We start from the raw sequence: 25,382 nt of genomic DNA on the forward strand, positions 1-25,382 counted from the left end.
TGAGACAGACCATGGTCAGGAGATGTGAATAATTATTATACATTTTGTTTTTATGGAAAATATATGATGAGTGAAAGGAAGAGTATGAATTTAGATGAGTGAACATGAGATATAAAGCAGTTGTAATTCATTTATGGATTGATTTCTCTCTATGGATTTACCATTGATGGTTAATTGCATAAGCTCTGAGATATTAAAAAATTAATATGCTTAATAAAAGGATTTATGATTATATACATTTTCCTAATTTTGATCACAATAATCTAAAAGTAATTAACTCTTAGGAAACACTAATCAGATTCAGATCTAGTCCCACATGTAAATCTAGAACTCTCCAAATTGCTTACTTGACTCATTCCTCAAGAGTAGTTTTAGGGTAGGCACCATTGAAGTCCTGTGACCTTAAGAATTTTCTCTAATTAGGTTAAGAAGAAAATTAGGTATTATTCTAGTTCTATATGTAATGATGTTTCACTATGTAAGAGAATTTGAGGGTAAGGACTATGACCTGCCCTATTCACCATTCTGTGCTTAGCCCCTTGCATAGGAGACACTCAATAGAGACTGATTGAATAAATGCAAATATATAAATATTAATGTAACTTGCTCATCTTGTAGGACGATTTTCACAAAGATTCCAAGATATAACTATGTGGATCCTGATTTTGCGTATACTAAATTTGAAAGAATTAAAAAGCAAAGTCATGGAAACTATTACGCAGGATACATTAAGCATCTAAGAAGTGTGCGCCTGCAGAAACAAGCAGAGAGGTAAAGTTCACTTCCTCAAACAGTATGAAACAGATCATGGTGCCTGGAGAGCAATATTTTTTTCTTTACTCCTTAGTTTCTTTTTAGTGGTTTAAATGACCTTTTCATATAGGAAAATGGCAAAACCTTGTACTATTTTAACTGCAGTTATTTCCTCCTTACTTTTGGTTTGGGAATGTCTTATACTGGGTTTCCCCAGAAGCAATTATTGAGACAGGGATTCTAGCACAGTGTTCTTTTAGGAGAACCAAGAGGAGGAAAGCAGGATAGGGCAGGGGAGGGAACTGAGAAATGACGTGTTTCAGATAAGGCTTACACTCAGCCTGATGCTTAGGGTCTCTTGAAGCATAAATTATCCCACATAGATGTTCCTGCATTGAGCCAAAGGGGCTTGTCCTTTTTTTTTTTTTTTTTTTTTTAAAGGGGCTTGTCTTTTGTGTTCTCTATCAGCCATTGATTGTGAACTGTCCTTGGGTGTGGTGGGGCGGGAATGACTTCCTTGGTGAGGTCTTTGAGAATGAGGTCTTCTCAGCAGAAGGCAGTTTTATGCAGATTAGTGCATCATTCTTGTAAGTGGTAGCACAGCATCACGTGCTATGAGCAATGTTGGGATTTGCCTGTGTATTTTCTAAAACTCTTGGTCTCAATTCGTTATTATTATGATTTCATAGGGAATGCATGTATTCATATAATGATACAGACATAGGATTACAGCCAGCATCAGGTCTAAAGTCACCCTCACTCTCACAAACGGAAATAGAAGAGGAATTACCTTCACAGTGTCGGATCAAACCTAACCAGTTGCTAAATACCAGAAATATAGAATCCAAGGAGTCAAAGGCTCTGAGAAGAAAGGCATGTGCAATATTTTACATTTCATTAAGCTGTAAGAATTCTTAAAATATCTTTTGCTAATATTAAAAATTAATTTTGGAGTAATATTTTCCCACAGGTTCTCAAAGGACTTAAATCAGATCCATTCACACCCCATGAAAAACATGATTGCAGCTTGATTCTGACACCAAAGCAAATTCATCAAGTAATTGTTGGTAAGCATCTATAAAAAGCTATTAAAGCCTTTGTTTTTTAATGGATTTATTGAAGTATAGTTTCTATTCCATAAAATTGACCTGTTTAAAGTATGGAAGTCACTGAACTTTAGTAAACTTAAGGGATTATGCAACCATAATCATAATTCAATTTTAGAATGTTGCCATCACCCTCAGGACCATATGCATTTACTCTCAAATCCCACCCTTAGCCCCAGGCAACCATTAATGAATGTTCTCTCACTTTGGATTTGCCTCTTCTGAATAAAAGGAATCATATAATATGTAGTCTTTCTTATATTGAGGCTTTTACTTAGCATAATGTTTTTGAGGTTTATCCAATAGGTATAAATATTTTGTTCCTTTTTATGTCTAAATAGCACTTCATTTTATGGGAATACCACATTTTGTTTATCCATTTACCAGTTGATGGACATGAGCTGTTTTCAGTTTGAGGCTATTGTGAATAATGTTGCTATAAATGTTCATATACAATTCTTTGAGTGAACATATGTTTTCATTTCTTTTGGTTAGATTGCTAGGAGTGGAATTGCTGAGTTGTATGTTAGATTTCTAACATTTAAAGAAGGTGCCAAAAACTTTCCAAAGTGCACCAAGTTATAATCCCACCAATAGTGCACCAGGGTTAAAGTTACTCCACATTCTCACCAACAGATGTTATTTTCTCTCTTTTTTGATCATAGCCATCTTGGTGGTGTGAAATGTTCTCACTGTGGTTTTTATTTGCATTTTCCTTGTGACTAGGATGTAGAATATATTTTCATGCATTTTAAAAAAGATTTTATTTATTTATTTGAGAGAGAGAGAGAGAAGGGGAGAGAGAGAACACAAGCAGGGGGAGGAGCAGAGGGAGAAGCATACTCCCTGCTGAGCAGGGGAGTCCTGACATGGGGCTCTATCCTAGGACCCTGGGGTCACAACCTGAGCAGATGCTTAACTGACTGAGACATCCAGGCACCCCTATTTTCATTCATTTAAATAGATGTACATCTCCTTTGGAGAAGTGTTTTTCAAATTCTTAGCCCAATTTTTAATTTGAATATTTGCCTTCTTATTGTAGAGTTGTAAGTATTGTTTATATATCTTGGATACAAGTCTTTCTATCAGATATATGATTTCCAAAGCCTGTGGCTTTTTTTTTTTTTTTTTTTTTTTTTAGTTTTTAAATAGTGTTGTTTAAAGCACAGAAGTTTTTACTTTAAGCAAAATTTAATTTGGGCTACCTGGTTGGCTCAGTCGGTTAAGCATCTACCTTTGGCTCAGGTCATGATCTCAGGTCCTGGGATCAAGCCCCACATTGGGCTCTCTGCTCCATGGAGTCTGCTTCTCCCTTTCCTTCTGCTGCTACCCACCGCTTATGCTTTTTCTCTCTCCCTTTTTCTCCCTCTTTCAGATAAATAAATGAAATCTTTAAAAGAAATAAATTGAATTTATCAATTAAAAATTTTTTATTATAATTTTTTCTTTTATAGATCATGCTTTTGATTTCATACCCAAGAAATCTGTAGCTAACTCAATGTCACAAATATTTTCTCTTGTTTTCTTCTAAAATGTTTATAATTTTATATTTAGGACTACAACTCCTTTTGGGTTAATTTTTATATTGTGAGTTAAGAGCCTAAATTCATATTGTTTTATGGGGATATTCAATTGTTCTAGCACCATTTGTTGAAAATACTATCATTCCTCATTGAATTGTCTTAGCACCCTTGCTGAAAATCAATCAACTATATGTAGCAGCATTTATTTCTAGAGTCTCACTTCTGTTCCATTGATCTGTATGTCTATCCTTATGACAGGTCTGTAACTGTCTTTGATACTGTACCTTTAGAGTAAGTTTTGAAATTGGTTAAGTGTAAATCCTCCAAATTTGCCTTTTTCAAGATTGCTTTGGCTATTATGGATATGAATCAGATCTTTTTTTTTAAGATTTTATTTATTTACTCATGAGACACAGAGAGAGAGAGAGGCAGAGACACAGGCAGAGAGAGAGAGAGAGAGAAGCAGGCTCCATGCAGGGACCCCAATGTGGGACTTGATCCTGGGACTCCAGGATCATGCCATGGGTGGAAGGCAGATGCCAAACCACTGAGCCACCCAGGCATCCCTGAATCAGATCTTATTAAGACCCACTTTGTGTGTTTTGCTTCTGGAGCTCTTGCTTGCCCTAATCAGTATTGAAAGCTCAGGTCATGATGTTGACCTTCTCTAAATGTTTGCCATCGAAGTAATTATTATTTTGACAACATCCCTAGGCAAGAGTTAAGAAACAAGTGACAATTCCCTTTGGAGAGGTTTTGAACAGTGTCCCTTCCTAGGTCATTTTCACCAAGCCTATTTAAAGAATGATTATGGTTAAATAATAGTCTATAATAGTCTGAAGAAGAAGTTTGCATTTCATTGTAGGTAGGGTTAGAGTGGCCCTGAGGGAGATCTGGGTAACCTAATTAGTTAGGTTTATTAATTGGTATGAATGTGCTGATTCTCCATCTAGGAAGAACCCAGTACACAAAACATCAAATACCATTTCTTTTATTATCCAGGCTAAAGGTGATAGCCAAAGAGGTGCAAGGTCAGAGGCAACAAATAAGAAGTACTTAAATTTCTGGTTGGTGATGGCTTATTATGACCGGTTAGTGGTCAAATTTCAGATCAGTGAGTTCCGTGGGAAATGCCCAAAACAAGATCTGACCCTGAGAAAAGCAGGTGACATGGACTGGTAAAAAGAGTTGGAATTTCCTATAATTCACAGAGGGTTCTGAATGGGAAATAGAACTCAGTGCTGTAAGAGCACTGGAGCCAAACCTCCCTGCTACATAGTGACAGTGAGGCCCTTGGGCGTGCCAGACTGGGAACTCATTAGTTCCTTGCCTGTCTGGGGTTGTGTATGCAGTTCATTTCATGTTAAACATGATTTACTGTGCCTTTCTTTAGTGCCAGGCACATGACAGGTATTGGACTTTATAGACCCAGGGACTTACCCTTCATTATTGGGTGGTAAATGCTTTGTGTCTTCCAAAGTGGTAACTGATTAACCAGATAAGCAAATCTATAGACATTCAAAAGGAACAAAGTTAGAAGACAGTGTGTCCAGTGTCTCCTCTGCAACTCCTCCACCAGCTTCTCTCTCTTCTTCACCTGGTGTCCTGATTTTGTTAATAACGACCCTTTCTCTGGGGAAAGGGCCCTTGGGTGAGTTTACAAGGTCAGCAACTCTGATGGTGGGAATTTTGTAACACTCTTATTTTTATACCTTGAAAGTGTTTTTTGAGCCTCTGCACGGAGCAGGGACTGGTACTGTCAAGATTTCAGTTTCAGAAAATTTTGCTCTGTATTTATATTTTAAAAAATTAAGGTGGGTCCCTCTGGGTGGCTCAGTTGGTTCAGCATCCAACTCTTGATTTGGGCTCAGGTCATGATCTCAGGGTTGTGAGATTGAGCACCATATTAGGCTCCACGCTGGGCTTGGAGCCTCCTTCAGATTCTTTCTCTCCTTTTCTCTCTGCCCTTCCCCCCACTCCCTCTCTTTCTTTCTCTCTCTCTCTCTCTCAAAAAAAAAGGTAATTGTCAAGAGACACAATAGAGGAATTGAATCAATTTGTGAAAACTGTTAGAGTCTAGGTTACATTGGAGGTTGTGCAAAGAGTATTGTTTGCTTCATCAGCAAATACCCAATCACTTTGGTTTTAGTTACCACTTATAAGCCAAGCATTATGTTGAACAATGTATAAACATGATCTTATTTAATCATGATGTAAGCAACTTCAAATGATGTAAGCAACTTATAAGGAAATTGCTATTATTGTCATTTTAGAGATGAGTAAAAAGAAGCCTAGAGAAGTGATAAGCCTTGATCACATTGCTCAATATTTCGTGGAAAGGAGTAGATTTGAAATTAGATTTGAATCTAATCATACTTTTTAAAAAAGATTTTATTTATTTATTTATTTATTTATTCATTCGTTCGTTCATTCGTTCATTTGGAGAGTATGGGCAGGAGGAGGGGCACAGGGAGAGAGAGAGAGGGAATCTCAAACAGATTCCACACTGAGCACGGAGCCTAACTTGGGGCTCCATCTCATGACCCTGAGATCAACACCTGAGCTGAAAGCAGGAGTCAGATGCTTGACCTACTGAGCCACCCAGGCGCCCCCTACCTACAATTTCTATCTCAATTTCTCTTTCTATTACTCTTTTACAACCTGTATTTTTCCCTACAGTATTTGTCTCAGCTTTTTGCCCAACTTCCTTTATGTCAACCTCACAGTATTATTGTTAAATCAGAATCTGGAATTATATATCAGTTTTCATAAAACATACTAGTCTGCATTTTTGCTTTTTTAAAGTTTGTTTTTACTATATTTGTTTTGGCTTTAGAGTAATGTTGGCCTTATAAACTGAGTTCAGAGACTTAGGAAGTTTTCATTCCTTTACTATATTCTGAAAGAAATTATGTAGAATTATATTGTTTTTGAATTGTTAAGAGTTCTTTGGAGAAAACATCTGGGAAAGGAGAGTTCATTTTTTAGAGGATTTTTATTATTTTTATTTTATCGTTTTTTAAAAAAGATTTTATTTATTTATTCATGAGAAACACAGAGGGAGAGAGAGAGAAATGCAGAGACACAGGCAGAGGGAGAAGCAGGCTCCATGCAGGGAGCCCGATGTGGGACTCGATCCGGGGTCTCCAGGATGAGGCCCTGGGCTGAAGGTGGCGCTAAACCGCTGAGCCACTGGGGCTGCCCTCAGAGGATTTTTTAAAAAGATTTTATTTATTTATTTGAGAGAGAGAGAGAGAGAGAGAGAGAGCATAAACAGGGGGGTGGCAGAGGAAGAGGGAGAAGCAGGTTCCCCACTGAGCAGGGAGCCCTACACCGGGGTTGATCCTAGGACCCTGGGATAATGACCTGAGTTGGAGGCAGATGGTTAACTGATGGAGCCACCCAGGTGCCCCTCAGAGGATATTTACTTACAAATTCAAATTCTTTAATAATTTTAGAACTATTCAAATGATCTACACCATTTTGGTAGAATTTTGGTAGTTTGTGGTTTTTCTGGAATTCATCACCTCCATAAGGACATCCCATTTATGTGTATAGAATTGTTTGCAGAATTCTCAAATTATCCCTTTAATGTCTGGATCAGAAACATCTTTAGTGATAGAGCCTCTTTTTTTTTCAATATTGAGAATTTTTATTTTTCTTGTTATTTTCCTTTCTCAGTCTCAGTAGAGGTTTATCAATTTTGTTGGTCATTTCAAAGAACCAGCATTTGGTTTAATTTATTTTTCTCCATAGTTTTTCTATTTTTAATTTTAATCACTTCTTATATTTGTCATTTCCTTCTATTTGCTTTGGATTTTTATTGGGATTTATCTTTTTTCTACTTTCTTGAGATAGAAGCTTAAATTATTGATTTATACCCTTCTTTTTTTCTAATATAATCATTTAGAGCTATATATTTCTCACTAAACAGTACCTTAGCTATATCTCATATATTATTATATATTTTCATTTTCTTTTAGCTCAATATACAGTTGACTCTTGAATAACATGGAGATTAGTGGTACCAACACTCTTCACCATGTGGATGAAAATCTGTATATAACTTTTGACTCCCTCAGAAGTTAACTACTAATAGCCTACTGTTAACCAGAAGACTTACTGATAATATAAATAATGGGTTAACATATAGTTTGTATGTTATATGTACTATATACTGTATTCTTAAATAAAGTAAGAAAACATTATTAAGAAAATCATGGGGTACTGGGGCACCTGGGTGGCTCAGTAGTTGAGCATCTGCCTTTGGCTCAGGTTGTGATCCTGGGGTCCTGGGATTGAGTCCCACATCAGGCTCCCTCTTCTGCCTATGTCTCTGCCTCTTTCTGTGTCTCTCATGAATAAATAAATAATCTTTAAAAAATCAGGGGCAGCCTGGGTGGCTCAGTGGTTTAGCTCCACCTTTGGCCCAGAGTGTGATCCTGGAGTCCCCGGATCGAGTCCCACATTAGGCTCCCTGCATGGAGCCTGCTTCTCTCTCTGCCTGTGTCTCTGCCTCTCTCTCTCTCTCTCTCTCTCTCTCTCTGTGCCTCTCATGAATAAATAAAATCTTTTTAAAAAGTCAGGGGGTACCTGGGTGGCTCAGTTGGTTGAGCATCTGTCCTCAACTCAGGTCATGATCCCAGGGTCCTGGGATCGAGCCCTGCATCAGGTTCCTTGCTCAGCAGAGAGTTTGCTTCTCCCTTTCTCTCTTTCTCCTTGACTCTTGCTCTCTCTTGAATAAATAAATAAAATCTTAAAAAAACAGAAAAATCACAAGAAAGGGAAAATACATTTACTGTACAAGACAATAGTAGAATGAGGCACTCCACATCTCCTTGTCCCCACTTGAAGTTAGCAAAGCTGCATCCTGGAGTGACACCTGCTTCTTACTCCTCTACTCAGGAATGTGGGAAGCCTTCTTCCAAGTGGAGTCTGGGGGAATGCAGTGAACCAGGGAAGGCAGAGCAATTTTATCCATTTCTGCAGGTCACTTACTCTTCCTGACCCCTTTTATGGGGTTCTAACACAGTTTCTGCTTTCAGGAAATGCTGGCAAGTGTTGAGGGGCCAGTTACCTGATAGTATTAACTTCTTACCTAGAAGAACTTTCAGCACCATGTACAGTGCCGCCTCTATTATACACTTTGGACTTCACCCTGGTGCTATCCTGACCTGCCGCCATCCCCCCTGCCAACACACGTCCATGTTCCCCCAGACCCCTTGATCCAGGGGAAGGGATGGGTTATCATTCAGTCCTTGATCAACTACTGCTAGTGAAGGGCCCTTCTGCTTTGGTGAGAATCCCTCCTCGGAGCCAGTTCCTTTGTGCTCCTCATTTCAAGACCTCAATGAACAGGTAGTGGGGTGAGGAATGTCTCGATCAGGCAAGAGACTTGCTATTCTATCTTACTTTTAAATCACAATATAAAATACATGTTTATTGGTGGGGTTGGGGGGAGGTGCGTATAAGTGTATCCATGCATCTCAAACTCCTATTGTCTAAGGGTCAAGGGTTACTATTTCCTTGAAACATTCTCCTTGGCTCATGAGTTATTTAGAAGTGTGTTACTTAAATTCCAGGATTTTTCTGTTTTCTTTCTTCTATTGTTTTCTAGTTTGATTCCATTTGGTCAGAGCACACACATGTATGTATTCAAGTCTTTATAAAAATTTTAAAGATTTGTTAAGTGTGATTTTGGATGTGGTCTCTTTCGTTGAAGGTTCATATGACTTGAGAAGACGTATTCTGCTATTGTTGGATGGAGTGTTCTTTAAATGTTAATTATATTCCAATTAGTTAATGGTATTTATTTCCACTAAATCCTTACTGCTTTTTTTTCTTTCTTTTTTTTTTTTTTTTTTGTCTAGACAGTCTGTCAGTTATTGACAAAGGTGATTGAATTCCCAAAGTGTAATTGTAGATTTTTTTATTTCTCCTTTTAATTTTGTCAGTTTTGCTTCATGTATTTTGAAGCTCCCTTGTTTGGTACATACACATTAAAGACTGTTATGTCTTTTTGGTCTCTTTTATCATTATATAATATCCCTCTTTGTCCCATGTAATTTTATTTGCTCTGAAATGTAGTTTGATTGATCTAGCTATCAAACCTTTCTTTTGTTTAGTCTTTGCACATTATATCTTTTTACTTGTTTCTACTTTTGACTTCTCTATGTCATTGCATTTGAAGTAAGTTTCCTGTGGGTAGCGTATAGTACTTTTTCATCCATTCTTACAATCTCTGTTTTTAATTGGTACATTTGTATCATTTACATTTGATAATAATGTTATTACACCAAGACTATGGAATGTTATTTTACATTCTTTATTTTTACTTTCAAAAGTTTATGTTTAGTTCTCAAAAGTTTTCAAAAATCTGGGCATGGTTTTCTTTGGATTTGTTCTGTTTGAGTTTCACTGAGCTTCTAGAATGTGAAAGTTTACTCTCTTTTTTTGCTACATTTGGGCATATTTTAGCTATTATTTATTTCCAAATATTTTTCCAGTCCCCACCACATACACCTGTGTACACACACACACACACACTCACACACTTTCTTATGCTGGAGCTCCATTTACATGAATTTTAGACAGTTTGTTTTTGTTCCATGGGTCTCTGAGACTTAATTTTTTTAATCTGTTTTATTTTTGTTTTTCAGATTGGATAAATTCTATTGATATTTCTTCAGGTTCACCAGCTTTTTCTTCTGTCCTTTCATTCTGTTAATGAGCATACCCAAGAGGTTTCTATTTTGTTTACTATATTTTTTAATCTTAGAGTTTCTATTTAGTTCTCCATTGGATATTCTCTTTCTTTGCTGAAACACTTTTTCTACTTATTTCAAGAGTATTCATAATTGCTTATTTGGTTGTTTTTATAATAGCTTCTTTAAAACCCTGTCAAGCAATTTCAGCATCTCTGTCATCTCAGTCTTGGTATGATGAGTAATTTTGGTTTATGGGCATTTTGAGTACTATGTTTTAAGGCTTTTGTTTGTTTGTTTTAAGGCTTTGTTTACTATTTAAATGATCTATTTTAGGATGCAGATGATCCATTTGGCTCTGGAACATACATTGTAGTCCACATTTGTGTGCTGTGTAACAAATGTCAGTTTAATTTTCAAAGCATTTATGGTACTATTATGGTTTTCCCTTTTTGTGTGCTATCCAGAAGACTATATGAAACCCAGGCATTATTTCATACTATATTTCTGTTTTTTAAGCCATTTGATGTGTTGGTTCCGATAGATTTCACACATGGACTGTTCAATAGATGATCATAACTTCATTCACATTTTTTTTCATATTTTTAAAATATATCCTTCTCTAACTCCCACCTCTCTGTATTAGTCCCCCTATTCTTTAGGTGGGAGGAGGAGTGGTGTCAATTATTTGCCTGCTTTAGTTTAGTGAAGTGTGTGTGGAGTGGTTACTGTGATAGTAAGAAGATAGGGGCAGCATCTCTTTGCTTATATTTGTTTAATACAGGGCAGCTTTGGGCAGCAGTTATTTATTTCACAGACCATGCAGTGCCAAGTGAGGAGGGGAGGGATGTTACTACTGCTTCTCTTAGTGAGAGTGGTTGTAGTCAATGGGACTCTATCCTCCAGTCTCTTGGGAGCATGGTCAAGAGGGAGAGGAGCACTGCCTCTGTCAGCCTTATTGAAAGGCAGACATGGTTTGACAGGCCCCAACTCCAGCAACTTCACAGAGACTCCCGCTTTAGTGGAGAAGGGAAGGAATGATGTCTCTCTTTGTCCTAGAGCATAGCAGGGATGGTTGACAGGGGTCGACTGCAGTCTTCTTAGAACCTAGTGTTGTGCAGATCAACTTCTTTCATGATGTTTGCCTGAAATAGGGCAGGTATAGTTAAAAGGGTATGGCCCTACAGGGCCACCCTCTTCTCAGTTCTTTGGGTAGTGAGAATGGGCTTTAGGCTACTCTAGCACTCAGGCCAAGATAATAACTGAGGAAAATTCACTACAGGTTTATCTTTCTATTCATAAAATCCCTAGACAATCCTTTTCTCATTACTTTTCAAAAGTTTCTGATAGTTATTTCATAGATTTTGTCAACATTTTAATCTATAATTAGCAGAGGAATACAGTGGATTGTATTTACTTAATTTTGTCTAGAAATAAATTCTTGAAATATGAAGGGGAAGTATTGCTCTAAAATATGCTATACTTATTGAACATATTGCTATTTCTCTTTTGTGAGGGACTGGAAAACATTAGCACAGAGAATGGCAGTTTAATAGCCTTACCATGATTAAAAAAGCATAAAATTAAAATCCAGTGGATAAGATTTCATCATGGATAATGGTCAGAGCCATTGGAGCAGGCAGGAAAAGAATGCCAGGAGCTCTGAGAACTGTTATTATTTAAACCACATTGTCTGCTCTTCAGATCCTATCCTTCTTATTGAGGTTACCAACATCTTTAGGCAGCCCTTTGGCCGGGGATACAGAATGTCAGGACATCTTATTATGCTTTGAGTTTCCTCATACATTGTTCCTGCTTTATTGCCCTATGTCTGTCTGAATTTACCCTCTGGAGACCCAGAATGCATGTTTGAGCCTGACACGGACTTTTTCCCTTAACACTGGTTTTTGAGTCATCATGCTGTGTAACATGTTCATCAATCACATCCTATTGTCATGTCTGGCCCTATATCCAGATCCTCAATCTGAAGTCTCCATTTTTCAGATAGGGATAAAAGACCCTTTTTAAATATGCAGAAATTAATATTCATTAAAACAGATCCTAACATATTTATAAAGTTTAACTTATCAATTCAGTTTTAGAAGGAAGGGAAACTTCACCTTCTATCCACATTGGAATGACAGGAACTACATTTACTCATCTGTCTGAAACAACCAAAACAACAGACAAAAAAAATACAAAGCAAGAATTTTTAAGACACTGGATATGAGGCACTGAAAGTGAGTGATGTCTGGCAGGAAAAAATATATGTGAGTCCTACCCAAGCTTACCACTGTGGGAGAATTTCCAGTCCATTGCCCAGAGAGAAGGAACCCAGAAGAGCCTGATGGAATCCTTGAGATGAGGAAACCTGGCTATGAGACTAGAGTCACCAAAGCCAGAACTCACAGGACAGAATACAAGGCAGGAGAGAACTGCACAAAATGAGGGCCTCAATATTCTGCTGTGGGTTCCCCTCAATTATTCTAAAAAATACCAGTCAGCTCATAGGTATGAGGCAAACTATCTAAAACTAGGGAAAAAACCCATTAGAAATGATTATGGAATTATCTACTACTCATAGAGTCCAGGGAATAGTAACTGAAATTTCCCACCTGGTAGACCAGGAAAAAAAAACAAACAACTTCATGATATATGGACATTGGGCCAGAGCTCAGGAAGTTCCTGCCTCAGTAGTGGAGAATAATTATTATTATTCAGAGCACTATACTGGATCCAGGTAACTTTCATAAAAGCAAGACTTGGAAGGATCAATCTGTTTGAAAGTAACAAAATCAATCTGTCCTCCCAGAACAAAACTCAAGAAAATTTATAGGAATTTATAGAATTTATAGGAATACAAAAAATACCTAGTGAAGTACATCTGTGCAAAAATTACTAGGCATGAAAAGCAGCAGCAAAACACAACCCATAATGAGGAGAATAATCAATTAAACCTACCCAATAAGGATACATATGGTAGAATTATCAGACAAAGATATGAAAAGGGAATATAACCATATCCCATATATTTAAAAAGTTATGCAGAGACATAGAAGATTTGAAAAATTATCCATGTGATCCGTGGATTCAATAGGATTCCAGTCAAAATTCCATCTAGATCTTTTGTAGAAATTGACAAGCTCATTTTAAAATTCAGGTAGAAATGAAAGTAGTTAGAATAATCAAATCAATTTTGAGGAAAAAAAACAAGTTGGAGATAAATAACTGATTTCAAGATTTAGAAAGCTATAGTAATTAAAACAGCATAGTATTGGTGTAAACATAGACCCAGATCAATGAATCGTAAGTGAGAGTTCAGACATAGATCTACACATATTGGACAAGTAAACTTTGACACGAAGACAATGCAAAAAGGATAATCTTTTCAAGAAGTAGTTCTGTGACACATGAGCCACTCATTTAAAAAAAAAAGAGTTTATATCCTTGTATCATATACCAAACCTAAGTCAAACTAGATTTTAAACCTTTTGCTTCCTTATAGAAGGAAGCATAGGAGGGGCACCTGGGTGCCTCAGTTGGTTAGGCATCTGACTCTTGATTTTGGCTCAGATCATGATCTCAGGGTCATGAGATGGAGCCCCACCATTGGGCTCCTTAGCAGGGAGTTTGATGGAGATTCTCTCTCCCTCTGTCCCTCCCCCTCTCCGCATGCACGCATGTGCACTCTTCTTTCTAAATAAATCTTTTAAAAGAAGCATAGGAAAAAAAAAATCTGTGATGATGAAGAGAGAAAAAAATCTCTTAGATATGATATTTAGAAAACCCCACAATCCATAAAAGAACAAATGGACAAAAAAAGAAAAGAATGAATGGATAATTTGGAATTGATCACATTTAAATACTTCTCCTCAAAGCAACTGATGAGAGGATAAAAACAAGACATAGACTGAGAGAAAATATTTGCAAATTATGTATGTCATGAAAGAACTGCAACCAGAATGCTTATACAATTTTTGAGACTCAATATTAGGAAAACAAATAACCCAATTAAAAATGGGCAAAGGGATTTGAACAGATATTTCATCAACAAAGATATACAAATGAGAAATAAGTACATGAAAAGATACACAGCATTGTTAGCTGTTAGGGAAACCCAATAAAACCACAATGAGATACTACTATAAATCTATTAGAATGGCTAAAGTTAAAACAAACAAACCCAAACTCACCATTTCAATTGTTGCTAAAGACGTGAAGGAGCTGGAACTCTTATACATTGCTAGTAGAATGGGAAATCACACAACCACTTGAACACAGGAAGTTTCTTTTACATTTATACATACATTTACCATATGACCCATGCATTCCACTCCTAGATATTTATCCAAAAGAAATGAAATGATGTATTCAAACAAATACTTGTGCACAAATATTTTAGTAGCTTTATTTGTAATACCCAGTACCTAGAAACAATCCAACTGTCATTCAACAGGTGAGGAGACAAACATTCACCTGTAATGGACTAGCACTTTGTAATATAAAAGAATGGACTGACACATGAAAGAACTTGAATTAATCTCCAGGGAATTTGTAGAGTGAAAGAGATCAGAGAAAAACTGCACATGATACATTATTCTACTCATAAAAATCTCTAGAATGTGTAAACTGATCTACAGTGACATAAAGCATTTGAGTGGGTGTCTGGAAAGGAGAAGTAGTGAGGATGATGGGAAGGAGAGAATATAAAGGGGGATGAGAGAACTTTGGAGTGAGGAATGTTCACTCTCTTCATTGTGGTGATGGTTCCATAGGTGTTACATATGCCAACACAGGAAATTCTACACTTTATGTAAAAAAAAAAAATTAAAGATTTTATTTATGTATTTGGAAGAGAGGGAGAGAGAGAGAAAGAGAGTACAAGCAGGAGGAGGGGCAGAGGGAGAGGGACAAGAAGACTCCCCACTGAGCACGGAGCCCCAGGTGGGACTCCATCCCAGAACCCTGAGATCATGACCTGAGCTGAAGGCAGATGCTTAACCAACTGATCCACCCAGGCAGTGCTTGCTTCGGCAGCACATATACTAAAATTGATCCACCCAGGTACCCCAGAAATTCTACACTTTAACACAGCTTATTGTATATCAGTTACCATTAAATCAAGCTGTTAAGAAATGTAGAAGACTTATAATTATTAAAATTATATGATATAGGGTCAACTGGGTAGCTCAGTGATTGAGTGTCTGTCTGCCTTCGGCTCAAGTCATGATCCTGGGGTCCTGGGATCGAGTCCTGCATCAGGCTTCCCGCAGGGAGTCTGCTTCTCCCTCTGCCTCTGTCTCTGCCTCTCTTTCTGTATCTCTCATGAATAAATAAATAAAATTTAAAAAAATTATATGATATAAAAACTTTTGTCATTTAAAAGGGAAAACTCGCCCCACTCACACTCACACTTGTACTCTCTGTCTCTCTCTCTAAATAAATAAATCTTAAAAAAAATAAAAGGGAAAAATTAAGTCCTGAGCAATGGGAAAAATCACCAATTTCTGTAAATTCTGGTTAAATGAACATAAATGTATTGATGGAAGTGGAGAAGATATTGGAGTATGCAAATTTGTATACTAAAACGAGTTATAATGAGGGCTAACAATTTTTCCATATAAAATGGAGGGCTAGTAATTTTCCATATAATTAAGATATATTTATGTTGAATTTTAGCCAATAATCTCTAAATACCACATTATGGGAATTTAGATAAAAATTTTGGTTAATAACTTCTGATACTATAAGAAATATTTCTCTAAGTGCCGTTTTTTATAAATTAATTGGTGAAAATATAGTATGGAAACTTAAAATTACTGAATACATTTGCCGACATAAAACTTAATTATTTTTCTTTTTTTTCAGGGCCCTCTATCCTTAACTTTGGTGATGTTTGTGTGAACTCCACAAATACTCGTCTACTGCATGTTGTTAATATGCTATCCATGCATATTTTGATCCAGTTACATATTAATTTGGAAGAACTTCAAAAAACCAAGCAATTTTCATATGTGATTCCGCCTACATCTAGTACTTATATTTCGATGATATTTGAATCTCCCACCATTGGAAAATTTTGGAAGTAGGATTTATTTTTGAACTTCTATATGTTGGAATCAAAGTATCCTTTTGTAGAATATGTATTTATTTAACTCAATAATTGTAGAATATATTTGGTCCTCAAACATAGAAACTATATGTGCATCAATTTGTAGATTTATATTTCAGTGTGGTCTGTCATAAATATTTTGATGTATTGCTTACAAAGGATTAATTGTGGGTATTAATCAGTAATACATGCATTTTTACATGTAACTGAATTCTGTAATTGCAAAAAGCTATTGTCAATTAAGTTTGACTGCTTTTGCTGTATTACAGGTCTTTCACCTTCACAGTGAACAATGTACCTGGTGGCCATATCCTAGTGATGGCAGTTGTCATGCCAGTAAATCTCGAGCTGTCTTCTAGCGAGCTAGTATTGAGACCACAAGGCTTCTCGGTGAAAACATGTTTTATGGGGACAGTTGGGTTGTATAATCATCAGAATTACTTTGCAAAATTTGAATGGCAACCTGTAAACACAGAAAGAGGAATGGCGTTTTCCATGCGTCCAGCTAAAGGTAATAGTTTATTCTATTTGTTTGATTTAGACACTGATTTATACATGTATTCAGGCAGTATTTCTTGAGTATGAACTGCATAGTGGTGCTAAAAATAGAAACAAATCAGCTATGGTCATTGGGGCATTTATATTTCATTTTTTAAAAAGATTTTATTTATTTATTTGAGAGAGAGAGAGCATAGGGAGGGGGAAGGGCAGAGGGAAAAGCAGACTCCTGCTAAATAGGGAGCCCAGTTGGGACTTGATCCCAGGACCCTGGGATCATGACCTGAGCTGAAGGCAGATGCTTAAATGACTGAGCCACCCAGGTGCCCGGGGGCATTTATTTTTACATACATAAATATGTAAATTTGATTTGAAAATACAGATCCTGTATTAGAGTTCTCCAGAGAAATAGAAGCAAAAGGAAATATATAGAGAGAGAGGGAGGGAGGAGATTGATTTTAAGGAATTGGCTCATACAATTGTGTGGGTACTCCAGTAGGCTTGGCAGGCTGGAAACCCAGGAAGAAATTAATTTTGCAGTCTTGAATCCAAAGGGACTTCAGTTTTTTTCTCTTCAGGACTTCAGTTTATTGGATGAGACCCTTTCACATTGTGGAAGATAATCTTTACTCAAAGTGTACTGATTTAAATGTTCAGCACATCTGAAAAATACCTTTACAGCAATAGCTAGACTGACCAGACAACTGGGCACAATAGCTTGGCCAAGTATGGCCAAGTTGACAAAATAAATCATCATAAATTCTTTATAATCCATAAATTCTTTATAATCAATATTTAATACAGGTAATAAAATCAGAAACTTAAAATTGACATTTAAGCAAGTAATTTTTTAAATAATAGAAAATAATCTCCAATTTACTGTTTTGGGTGGTTCTATATATTTGTTAAGTGTCTTGTTAACCTTGTTTCTGCCATTCCCCAGAATCTGTAATTCCATATAATGTGCCCGTTACAAAACTAAGCCCTTGTAACTGTTAAAGTGTTATCTAAGTAGCCTGTCAAATTCAGCAGACATCATTGTGATATACTATGAGGACCTCATGAAGATACAAGCTATCATTTAAAGAAATAAGATGGCAAGTTAGAAGTTAAATGATGAAGGGGCGCCTGGGTGGCACAGTGGGTTAGGCAACCTGCAATTGATTTTTGGCTTGGGTCATGATCTCAGAGTCATGAGATTGAGCCCCACATCATTCTCCATGCTGAGCATGGAGCCTGCTTGAGATGGTCTCTCTCTGCCTCTGCCCCTACTCCACCCCTCCACCCCTCCACCCCTGCTTGTATGCATGTTTGTTCTCTCCCTAAAAAAAAAAAAAAAAAAAAATTGAATGATTGATACAGCATCTTCATTGTATGTACATGTTATGCCTTTTCAGCTAGCTGGAAGGATCTGGATTTTTGTACTTGCAGTGACTCATGTGGTGTTTTATAACTAGCTGAAGTCTGTTTCTGCATGAATGGGAAATAAAACAAACTTTGGGGTTAGATAAACCTGATTTCAAAACTAGTCTTAGCTTCTTGCTATGTTTGTGATTGTTGAGGAGTACTCTATAAGCACTAGTTTTCTTATTTGTAAAATGGAGAGACTAACATATCTCATAAAGATTAAATATATGGAAAACTCCTTCTGTAAAGACTGGCAAAGTGTGGTTGTCAAGGAAATATAGTTATTTGATTATGAAAATTTGCTAATTCTTTTTTTACTTCTTTTTTCCCTGAAAATATCCTCAGAGTAGTAATAGCTGATCATGCATCTAGCCAGCCATCCTCATTACCAATTACTTGTTCCCTGCTTACTTCCCTCTCTTTTTCCTTCCCTACACCCTTCCCTTCTTCCTTGTAATCCTTCCTTATTTTTAATTTAGGAATATTCATCATTTGGGATCTAAGTAGACTATATTTTAGATCATAGAGAAGTACTGGTTTGTGGAAATCTTGCCATAGGTGTATATTCTTGTGAGTGTCCGTCATTTCCAAATCATGGTTTTTATATTAGTTTACCAGTGTTTGTAACAGTGAGTGTTATAAACAAGCTTCAGTATTAATTTCAATTTGCCTAATTTTAGTATGGATATATTTATGGATCTATGCATTGGAAAAGTAGTACTGTACCTTCAGTAAGGTTGGAAATCATTGATATAGCCATATTTAATCTTTTTATTAACATGTATTGATTTAATAAATCCCAGATTATATGTATTAAGCATTCAAGTTATACTTCCATCATTACTTGGCAGATTCATTTGACCAAGCTCTTTTTTTAAATTATTAATACTGGTAAGCCTGAGTCCTGCCTCAGTACTAGAGAAAAGCTGAGTGAATAATCAGAGAAGAGAGAGAAAATACTTCTGCACATTTCAGAGATTCTGGATAAACCTTCTCTAGTTGTTTTGAACAGGCATCACATTGCAGTAGTTATAGGTTCGATTAAGCACATTTGAAGGCACTGAGTGTGTACAGAAAGCACAGTGCGTGGCACTTTTCCTTGTATTTCAGGTGTCTTTATAGACCATGTCCAATCTGCTTTGTCAAAGTTACTTCTTATCAGTCTTCTTGACACACAGCTCTCTTCCAGTGTGGTCACTTGACTTTTATACTTCCCCAGGCTTTGTCCTGCAGAGTTCCTGCTCATTTTTCACAATTCAAATGCCATCTTCTTATTATGAAGTTTCGTCTATATCCTTGGGCTAATTTAAGCTCCCTCTACCTGCTCCCACTCTGTATTTGTTATGTCATCTATAATTATTTATTCCCATCTATATTCTATTGTAATAAATATTGCTATGCTCATATCTGATATCCATTCCCCTTTCTAGGAGGAACCTCATTTTGTTGGAGGAAGCAATGTTCATATCTAGAAATTTCTTTTCCTCAGCCTTTCTTGGGTCCCCAGTCTTTCTTGCCAATGAGATATAGATAGAAGTTTCTTTTAGCTCCATCTTCCTTCTTCATGCCAGGCACCATTTGAAGCACTTTTACATATACTTGCTTCTTTAATCCCTACAACAATTCTCTGAGTTACCTACAACTGTGATCCCCATTTATGTCTGAGGAGGCTGTGTGATATATATGTTAAGTAAATTGTCCCAAGTTTTCAACTAGAAAATGGCAGAGCTGAAATTGGAACCAGGGATTCCAACCCTAGAATTTGTGCTTTTTAAACCACTATGCTATGACACTTTTCTACACTGAGAAGACCTCATGTTAAGGAATGGTAGTATAGCAAGCTAGAGGAATCATTGCTCCCTGAAGACATTGTCAGCCTGCTAAGGTACCCCTGAAATACCTATCGATGGACTTCTGATTGCATAAAATAAGTAAACTCCTATCTACCTAACCCACTGTAGCGGGACTTTTTGTTACTTACAAACAAATATAATCCTGATGGACCACCACTAGACCGTTAGCTTTTCCATGAGCAGTTTCTTTTCTTTTTATAAATTACTGTGCCTACCATAGTACTGGCATTCCAGAGTATTAATAATAAAATTTGACACTGGGTGGATTCTGGGCATCACACACTATGTTGATTGCTTTACGTGTATTATATCCTTACATGGCCACTGCAAATTTAAGAGGTAGGTACTGTGTCTTCTTTTTTAAGATTACAGAAACTGCCATCACATGCAAGTCAACCTAACCTTAAGGCAAAGTATATTTGCGATGGTCACTCATCTTTCTGTTCAATGCCCTGTGCATTTGAATCTTCGATGATCCTCTCTTTGAAGAAAGAACTTCTAAGTCATTCTTTCTATCAAGTATTATTTTCTTACTCCAAAGGAAATGATGAATTAAAACAGATAAAGCAGCTCATACCAAATGTGCTTGCTACCTCCTAGGTTCTCAGTACATTTGAATTATAGAAATGTGTTAATTACTCTATAGCTACATCAGAAGTTATACCTCTAGGGATGTGGACATTTAAAAACAAAAAGCCTCTGGTAATTGTAATTCCTTCCTCTGAAAACTGAATGAGTGTCTGATGTTAATAACTATTTCAGAGTGTTGGGAAACATGTGAAGGGGATGTTTTGCTAAATATTGGCATACTTTTATCAAATATTTTGATCTGCCTAATAAAATTGGAAAATAAAGTATGCATTTTAGATTTGAATCAAACCTGTAAGTCTGTACTCATTTGATAATCTCTCATGTAGCATTTCTATATATTTTGAGTTTACTTTAAATAATTTGTTATATAATGTCAATATGTTATATATTTTTATGCCAGCTCTTATTTTGTATATTAAAATGAATATAATTAAAATGTGGTAAATGTCTGTTCTTTCTAAATTCTCTGTAGGCACAGTTGAACCACACTCTTCATTGGAATGTGAAGTAACATGGCAGCCAGGTTTCAGTTCTCCGGAAAGAGGAGAATTTGTTCTTCATGTCAATGAAGGAAACACGCTGACACTAAAATGTGTTGCACGTGTAATGATTTCCTTTGGATATGATTTTTATTTGGGGGACTCTAAATTGGTTGGATATATATATGTTTATACAATTGGGTATATATATACTATGTTCACAAAACTGATTTTGCTTGCAATATTTAGTTAACTGAATTACCATCTCCTTGGCGCCACTTCTCTACCATAAATGAAGACTTTGCTAAAAAAAAAAAAAAATGTGTTGTGTTACCTAGAATCAATTTACAAATCCAATACCTTTGTGCCATAATACTAGATTGCCGTTAGTGCCTCTATAAACATACAATACCATGAGGGCCACTTGAAATTAAATTATTTCATTGACAGAAACCAAAGAAAAATAGAGGAAATTGTATTTTTGTCCTGCTATATTGCATTTTTAGAATTCTGGTAGTAATTAATAATTCAGTTTGAAATGGATCACATAATTTACATAACAAGGAGATATGGAAAATTCTAATTTTACACAATATACTCTTATAATAAAAATGAGTTAAGTTAAAGCTTCAATATGTAATTTTGACTTTCTTTTTGTGGTAGAGCCCAGAAGACCTCAACTTCATGTCTCATAATCACCAAGAATCCACTTTACTTGTGTACCAAATTTTTTCCCCAATATTCTCAGTAATTTAACTCAAGCCAGTGCTCTCTTACTGATTCTCATCTCTCTCTCCAGGCCATGATCATGGTTTTAAATATTTCAGCTATGAAGAAACTCATAGCCTTAAGAGATGAGACATTCATTCACTTTAATGATGACAAGTGACCGTCAGAAATCAGTAGGGTCTTTCCTCTGTTCTAGCCTTGAAATAAGCTGGACCCTACTGCTTTACCTATGTTTAAATTACTTGCTATTCTTTTTAAAAGTTTCTATTGAAGTACAGGATATATACAGAAAAGTATACATATTATGACTTCTGTATCATTCAGTCTTTATAAACTGATAGCACCTTTGTAACTCACACCCAGATCAACCAGATCAAGAAGCAGACTATGACTAGCATTGCAAAAGAACCATCTTCCCCATCCACGTTTCTAGTCCCTCTGTGTCCCTCCCAGAGTTATCACTATCCTTACTTCTAAGGGTATGGATTAATTTTGGTTTCAAATGTTATATAAATGTAATCAAAACATTTGTACTCTTTTACATCTAGCTTCTTTTGTTCATCATTAGGTTTGGGGGCTTTGTTGTATTCTGATACATTTGGTGACAGAGTATTCATTCTCATTCCTGAATAGTATTCCATTGTGTGACTATACCATCATTTTTCCATTACACAGCTGGTGGGGATGTGTATTGTTTCAGATTATTCGCTACTATAATAGTGCTTCTCTTAACATTCTTATAGCTGTATTTTGGTGAACATATGCACACAATTCTTTAGCTATTACTTACAAAACTGTGTTTGATAAAGTTAGCAATATAAATTTGCCCACATACTCACCTCATGTGTACTTTTTCTAACAATTAGAAGATGAGCAATTTAGTAATTTAAACTTTGTATTAATAATAGATATCATTTATTAATTACTATGTGTCAAGCAGGATGTTAAATACTTTTCATGTATTACCTAATTTAAGCCTTCTAACAACTATACTGATAACTCAGTTAGTTGATGGATGAGAAAATGGAGGATTAGAGTGGGTGTTTAATACAAATTCACACATGCAGTAAATGCCCTAGGTGGAATTCATATCCAGATCTGTTTGCCTCCACCGTCTTTGCTATTACCCTTTGATTAAATTTACTTTCTGCTTTCCCTACACTAGGATTGGTTAAGAATTAAAGTCTGAGATATGAGAATAATGAATTCGATGATTTTATGGTAAATTTTTGAGATCCTTTAAGTTAAATGAACTGTGAAGTGTTTCTCTTAAGAAAAGTACAAATGGAGAAACGTTAAGTGACTGAATAAAATGTTCATTTAATGTTTGTCATTAATTTATGAAGAACTTACTTGACCATTTTCTCATGTGTTAGCTTTGTTCAGAAACTTATTGTTCAAATTACCCAAGTCATGTTCCTCAAATAATTATAAGAATGTATTAAAACCTCCCAAAACAATAATTTATCATAGATAAACAGAGTTGGGTGTAAAGAGCACTGTATAAGCAAGTGGAAAACTTGGGTTCTAGTTCCCCTTGGCTATTGTTTGCTTTCCTGTGAAATGGGAAAGGTGGATAACGTCAGCATTTTCAAAAACTGTACTATGATACAGTAGTTCTGTGAAGTGATTTGTGCAGGGAGTAAGGAGAAGTGTTGCACCTAAGTAACTCTGTGAATCACAGTGAACTACCTCCCCATTCTCAGATAAGCAAAGTGTGCATTATCAGCATATAAAGCTCTAGAAGAAGACTAATAGTTAAAACACGTCTAGATGATTTCATTTGGCACATTTTACCATGCTAGGGCACTCTTGAACTCTTTCCTTTTGCACAGCACACAGTAACACCCTGTACATAGTTGGATAGATATCTCTATGATTTCCAACATGACTTTCAGTCCTGGATTTACTTCCTTCATTGTGTTGTCTAATTCCCCCTGCCTTCCTCAGTTTAGGAGTGTACTTTAGATATTCCATTCTATTTTCCTTTCCTTTAAGTACATCATAACATCTGATAACAGTTTATGTTTTAGAAATTTCCATGAAGCTGAAATAATTTGAGTCATTTGGAAGGGGCAAAAAAAAATTTACTATTATTTTTATTGCATCTTCTCTCTTCTCCTTTTGTTACTAGCTTGGTCATACCAAGGTCATGCTTTTGGAGCCACGAATCCTCTTCAGTAATAGTCCTCAAGGTTTAACAACTTGGAGGAAAGCCATTCTTCACAATGTAGGACAAAACCATGCTTATTTCAAGGTAATGTAGAATCTTGGAATCTTATTTGGATCAGATCACATTATAATTTGAATTAATTTTTTCCATGAACACTGTGGTGTTAATACTGTAGTCTTTATAAATTGACTAATGCTAATATTTCGATATTTTATGTGAGACTTATCTGAGTACATTTCAGCTACTTTGTCCTTTTAATTTCCCACAAAAATAATTTCTCCTTTCTTCCGCCATTAGGCTCTCCTCTTCTTAGGCCTTTTTTCCCTTCCTGTCATTTTGTCTTGTTGAGAAAAAGATAATTTGGAAAAAAAAGAGCACTTTAAAAAATATCCATTGTTGGGCACCTGGGTGGGTGGCTCAGTGGTTGAGCATCTGCCTTCAGCTCAGGGCATGATTCCGGGGTCCTGGGATCGAGTCTCCTATCAGGCTCCTCGCAGGGAGCCTGCTTCTCCCTCTGCCTCTCATGAATAAATAAATAAAATCTTTTAAAAAATTATCTGTTGTTGCTATTACAACTTCATATTTAATTACATACTTTTCTTCTTCTCCTCATTTTCACTCTCATCAAGACTGTTATGGTAGAAACTGGAACCTAAAGCAAGTTCCTTCTAAAGATACTGTATTTATAGTTGTTGCTCCTGATTTAAATTACAGGGTGAGGGGTGTTTAAAGTGGTGATAGAATATTTTTTTGCTGAAAAACATATTAATATTTTCCAATAGTGACAGTAGATAGAGGTCAGTGTTTGAGATATTTCTTTTTTTAAATTTTTTTTAGTTGGAGTTCAACCTGCCAACATATACCATAACACTCAGTGCTCATCCTGCCAAGTGCCCCCCTCAGTGCTCATCACCCAGTCACCCCAACTCCCCACCCACCTCCCTTTCCACTACCACTTGTTCGTTTCTCAGAGTTAGGTGTCTGTTTGAGATATTTCATTCAAGCTTTATATCTACATGTCATCTGCCCAAACAAATGCAGATACCTTTTTCTACTCTTGCTTCAAAATTAGTTCTGAAGTCTGTTTGTTCCCTCATCCCCAAAATACCTTAACCAATTTTCCTTTAAATTATTCTGGCTTATAGCATGATAGATGGTCCTAAATTAGCCCCTGAGAAACCATACCATAAATGCTTTGGTAAGCTACTTATAACTTTTTTGAAGGTCAAAATTATATCTTAGATATTAGGCTATTAAGGAAATAATAAAAAACAGGAAGAGGTTACTTTATCATCTGCCTCCCCACTAACTTTGCTTTCAGTGTTTACTGTCAGGGTAAAAGCAAACTATCAAAGTACTATCCAGAATTTTATCATCTTCTCTAACAGATATATCTCTTCCTGTAAGTTTTGCAAAATTTTAATAATGCTCAGACAGTAAACTTCATCATCCTA

At 36.1% G+C, this 25,382-nt stretch overlaps 1 protein-coding gene across 5 annotated transcripts in view; it reads left to right on the forward strand.

Annotated features, from left to right (window-relative positions):
- CFAP47 (cilia and flagella associated protein 47) overlaps positions 1-25,382 on the forward strand; it is a 509,395-nt gene that overhangs the window by 42,070 nt on the left and 441,943 nt on the right. For all 5 annotated transcript variants that reach the window (XR_003133488.3, XR_003133486.3, XM_025439582.3 and 2 more), the window contains exons 11-17: positions 619-771; positions 1,443-1,626; positions 1,724-1,820; positions 15,955-16,171; positions 16,468-16,709; positions 21,020-21,150; positions 23,890-24,012. Coding sequence is in view for 3 of the 5 variants with exons in the window: in XM_025439582.3 (XP_025295367.3) it covers positions 619-771; positions 1,443-1,626; positions 1,724-1,820; positions 15,955-16,171; positions 16,468-16,709; positions 21,020-21,150; positions 23,890-24,012 (1,147 nt within the window). In the remaining 2 variants the exon portion in view is untranslated. The remainder of the gene's footprint in view (positions 1-618; positions 772-1,442; positions 1,627-1,723; positions 1,821-15,954; positions 16,172-16,467; positions 16,710-21,019; positions 21,151-23,889; positions 24,013-25,382) is intronic.

The sequence above is a fragment of the Canis lupus genome, chromosome X (genome assembly GCF_003254725.2).
Source record: "Canis lupus dingo isolate Sandy chromosome X, ASM325472v2, whole genome shotgun sequence".
NCBI classification, from domain to species: domain Eukaryota; kingdom Metazoa; phylum Chordata; class Mammalia; order Carnivora; family Canidae; genus Canis; species Canis lupus.